Here is a 2,884-nt window from a genome sequence, read left to right as displayed (position 1 = left end):
CTCTATGCTCAGAGCAGTGTTATTTACAATAGCTAAGAACTGGAGACAGCACAGGTGCCCATCCATTGAAGAATAGATTAAAACACACACACACACACACACACACACACACACACACACAAAATGGTGGTTTATTTACACAATAGAATACTATGCAGTTGTGAAAAAGAAGGACCTCTTACCGTTTGAAATAGCATGGAGGGGCCTGAAAAGTTTTATGCTAAGTGAAATAAGTCAGTCAGAGAAAGACAAGTATCACATCATCTCAGTTATATGTGAAATCCACAAACGAAATAAAGTGCCAAACAAAATAGATCCAGAGACATGGAAGCATGCAACAGGCTGTGGATCTTCAGAGGGAAGGGGAGGAGGGAAGAAATTAACCAAAGAACTTATGTGCATATATGAATAACCCATGGACACAGATAATAGTGGGGTGAAGGCCTGGGGAGGGGACTGGAGAGGAGAAGAGAGGGGTCAATGGGGGAAGAAAAGAAGGACATCTGTAGTACTTTCAATAATAAAGACACATTTTTAAAAAGCAAACCCACAAAACCATAGCCATCATACCCTTGGTCCCCATAGAGGCGGAGTCCTTCAACCCAAGCCCATTTATCTCTCTCTCACACACACATACATGCACACAGCTTCCTGTGTGGCTTTTGGAAGTACAGGACTGTGAGTAATAAACCTTATGTTTTCATAGTTCCATGATGGTTGTTGTAATTATAAGAAGGACCACAAGAGTCCATCCACCCAGGACATTGATTCTGGTCTGAGGAACAAGTAGTAGGAACCAGGCTAGTGCCCAGGCATCCCTATCCTATTGCATCGCTGTCAATAGACTGAGACTTATAGGGAACGATGATAAAATCTATGATATCAGGAAGAGCAGCTAAGGTACCGATGTACAGAGAATGAGGGACACATGGTGAAAACTGAGGTTTCAGATTTTATGGAATGAAATTATACAATGGTTTACGTAGCCAAGTACAGTTTTTCTACATGAGTAATACTGCTTATTACTATTCTACCTACAAAACAAGAACAAATTACTTACGATGATATATGTCATTTGAGAATAAATTACTCTTAAGACATCAATATTTCTAGTAAAGTAAATGAAAACTTCTCCCTATTTCTCATCAAGGTTGAAAAAACTTAATGAAGGTTAAAAAAAACACCTGTTATATAAAAGAGAAAGCAGGAAGCTTAATAAAGTGGTTACTTAAATTGTATAGAGAAGTTGAAACAAACAAAGGAAATTCAAGGACAGAATGAAAGGACCAATTCTGGCCCAGCCTGTGTTTCTCAGTGGTTGAGCATGAACCTATGAACCAGGAGGGATCTGTTACATTTCTGGTTGGGGCACATGCCCGGGTTGTAGGTTCAATCACCAGGAGTGGGTATGCAGGAGGCAGCGATCAATACTATTCTCTCATCATTCATGTATCTCTGTCTCCCTTTCCCTTCCTCTCTAAAATCAATAAAAATATGTTTTTTTAAGAAATAAAAGTAGCAAGTCTAAAAAAACACACTGTGATTAAAGAATCACAATTTCTGGTTTTAAGTCCTTTAGCCCCAAAATCAAGGGGACTTTTTACCTCGAGATGCTTGTCCCCTTTGCACCTGCCTTCCCAAAGAATCTTTTCAGGGCCCTCTTTATGTCCTTGTTCCTGAGAGTGTAGATGAAGGGGTTCAGCATGGGTGTGACCACGGTGTATAACACTGAAGCTGCTGCACTTGAGTGTGAGCTCTGGGTAGCCGCAGAGCTGAGATACACTCCTATGCTTGTTCCATAAAATAAGGAGACAACCGAGAGGTGAGACGCACACGTAGAAAATGCCTTATACTTCCCCTGAGCTGATGGGATTGCACCTATGGAGGACACTATTTTAGAGTAAGAGTAAATGATACCAGCGAGGGGGACACCACCCAGTAGCACAGTTATAAAATACATCACCATGTTATTAAGAAAGGTGTCGGAACTGGCAAGTTGGACCACCTCTTTGAGTTCACAGAAAAAGTGGGGGATTTCCAAGTCTGTACAGAAGGACAATTGCAACACCATTAAGCTTTCTAACAAGGACTGCAGGGCACTTGTGATCCAGGTCACCAGAACCAGCAGTCCACAGAGCCGGGGGTTCATGATGACCATGTAGTGCAGGGGGTGGCAGATGGCCACATACCTGTCATAGGCCATCACGGCTAGCAGGAAGTCATCCAGTCCTGCAAATAATAAGAAAAAATACATCTGTGTGATGCAGCCTTCATAGGTGATGGCTTTGCTCTGTGTCTGGATGTTCCACAGCATCTTTGGGATGGTGGTGGAGGTGAAACAGATGTCTACCAAGGACAGGTTGGAGAGGAAGAAGTACATGGGCGTGTGGAGGTGGGAGTCTGAGCTGACGGCCAGAATGATGAGCAGGTTTCCCAACACAGTGACCAGATACATGGAGAGGAAAAGCCCAAATATGAGGGGCTGCAGTGCTGGTTCCTCTGACAATCCCAGAAGAAGAAATTCTGAAATCAGAGTATCATTCTCAGGTCCCATGGGGTGGAAGGGACTATTAGGGGAAAAAAAAATAGCATGATTAGGTTTTACACAAATGGCCATTACAAGCATAGTTGAAATGCTACAATTATATTTTGTAAAAAAGCAACAATATTTATTTTTTTGTACGTATCATCCCCCATGACATATCTGATTAGAAATTCCTGTCTTCCTCAACCTTTGTTTCAAAGGTGGTCGTGGATTACACTATTTTTATGAGAAATGCATTCATGCACATAAGGAATATTTATTGATATTTCCCACGTCCAGTGAAAGTGAACAGGATGTTCAGAAACAAAATTCCTAGAATATAATGATAGTGAAAGTATA

General features: G+C 41.5%; 1 protein-coding gene across 1 annotated transcript; it reads right to left on the bottom strand.

Annotated features, from left to right (window-relative positions):
• Positions 1 to 1,600: 1,600 nt before the first annotated feature.
• On the bottom strand, positions 1,601 to 2,554 carry LOC308519433 (olfactory receptor 7A5-like; the record flags this gene model as incomplete). Its single annotated transcript, XM_081091421.1, has 1 exon — positions 1,601 to 2,554. One exon carries the CDS (start codon positions 2,552 to 2,554, stop codon positions 1,601 to 1,603), a length of 954 nt encoding a protein of 317 aa, XP_080947547.1.
• Between the last annotated feature and the right edge of the window lie 330 nt (positions 2,555 to 2,884).

Source organism: Myotis nattereri, assembly GCF_964212035.1.
Source record: "Myotis nattereri genome assembly, chromosome: 5".
Taxonomy (NCBI): Eukaryota; Metazoa; Chordata; class Mammalia; order Chiroptera; family Vespertilionidae; genus Myotis; species Myotis nattereri.
This window is presented reverse-complemented; position numbering and strand designations above follow the sequence as displayed.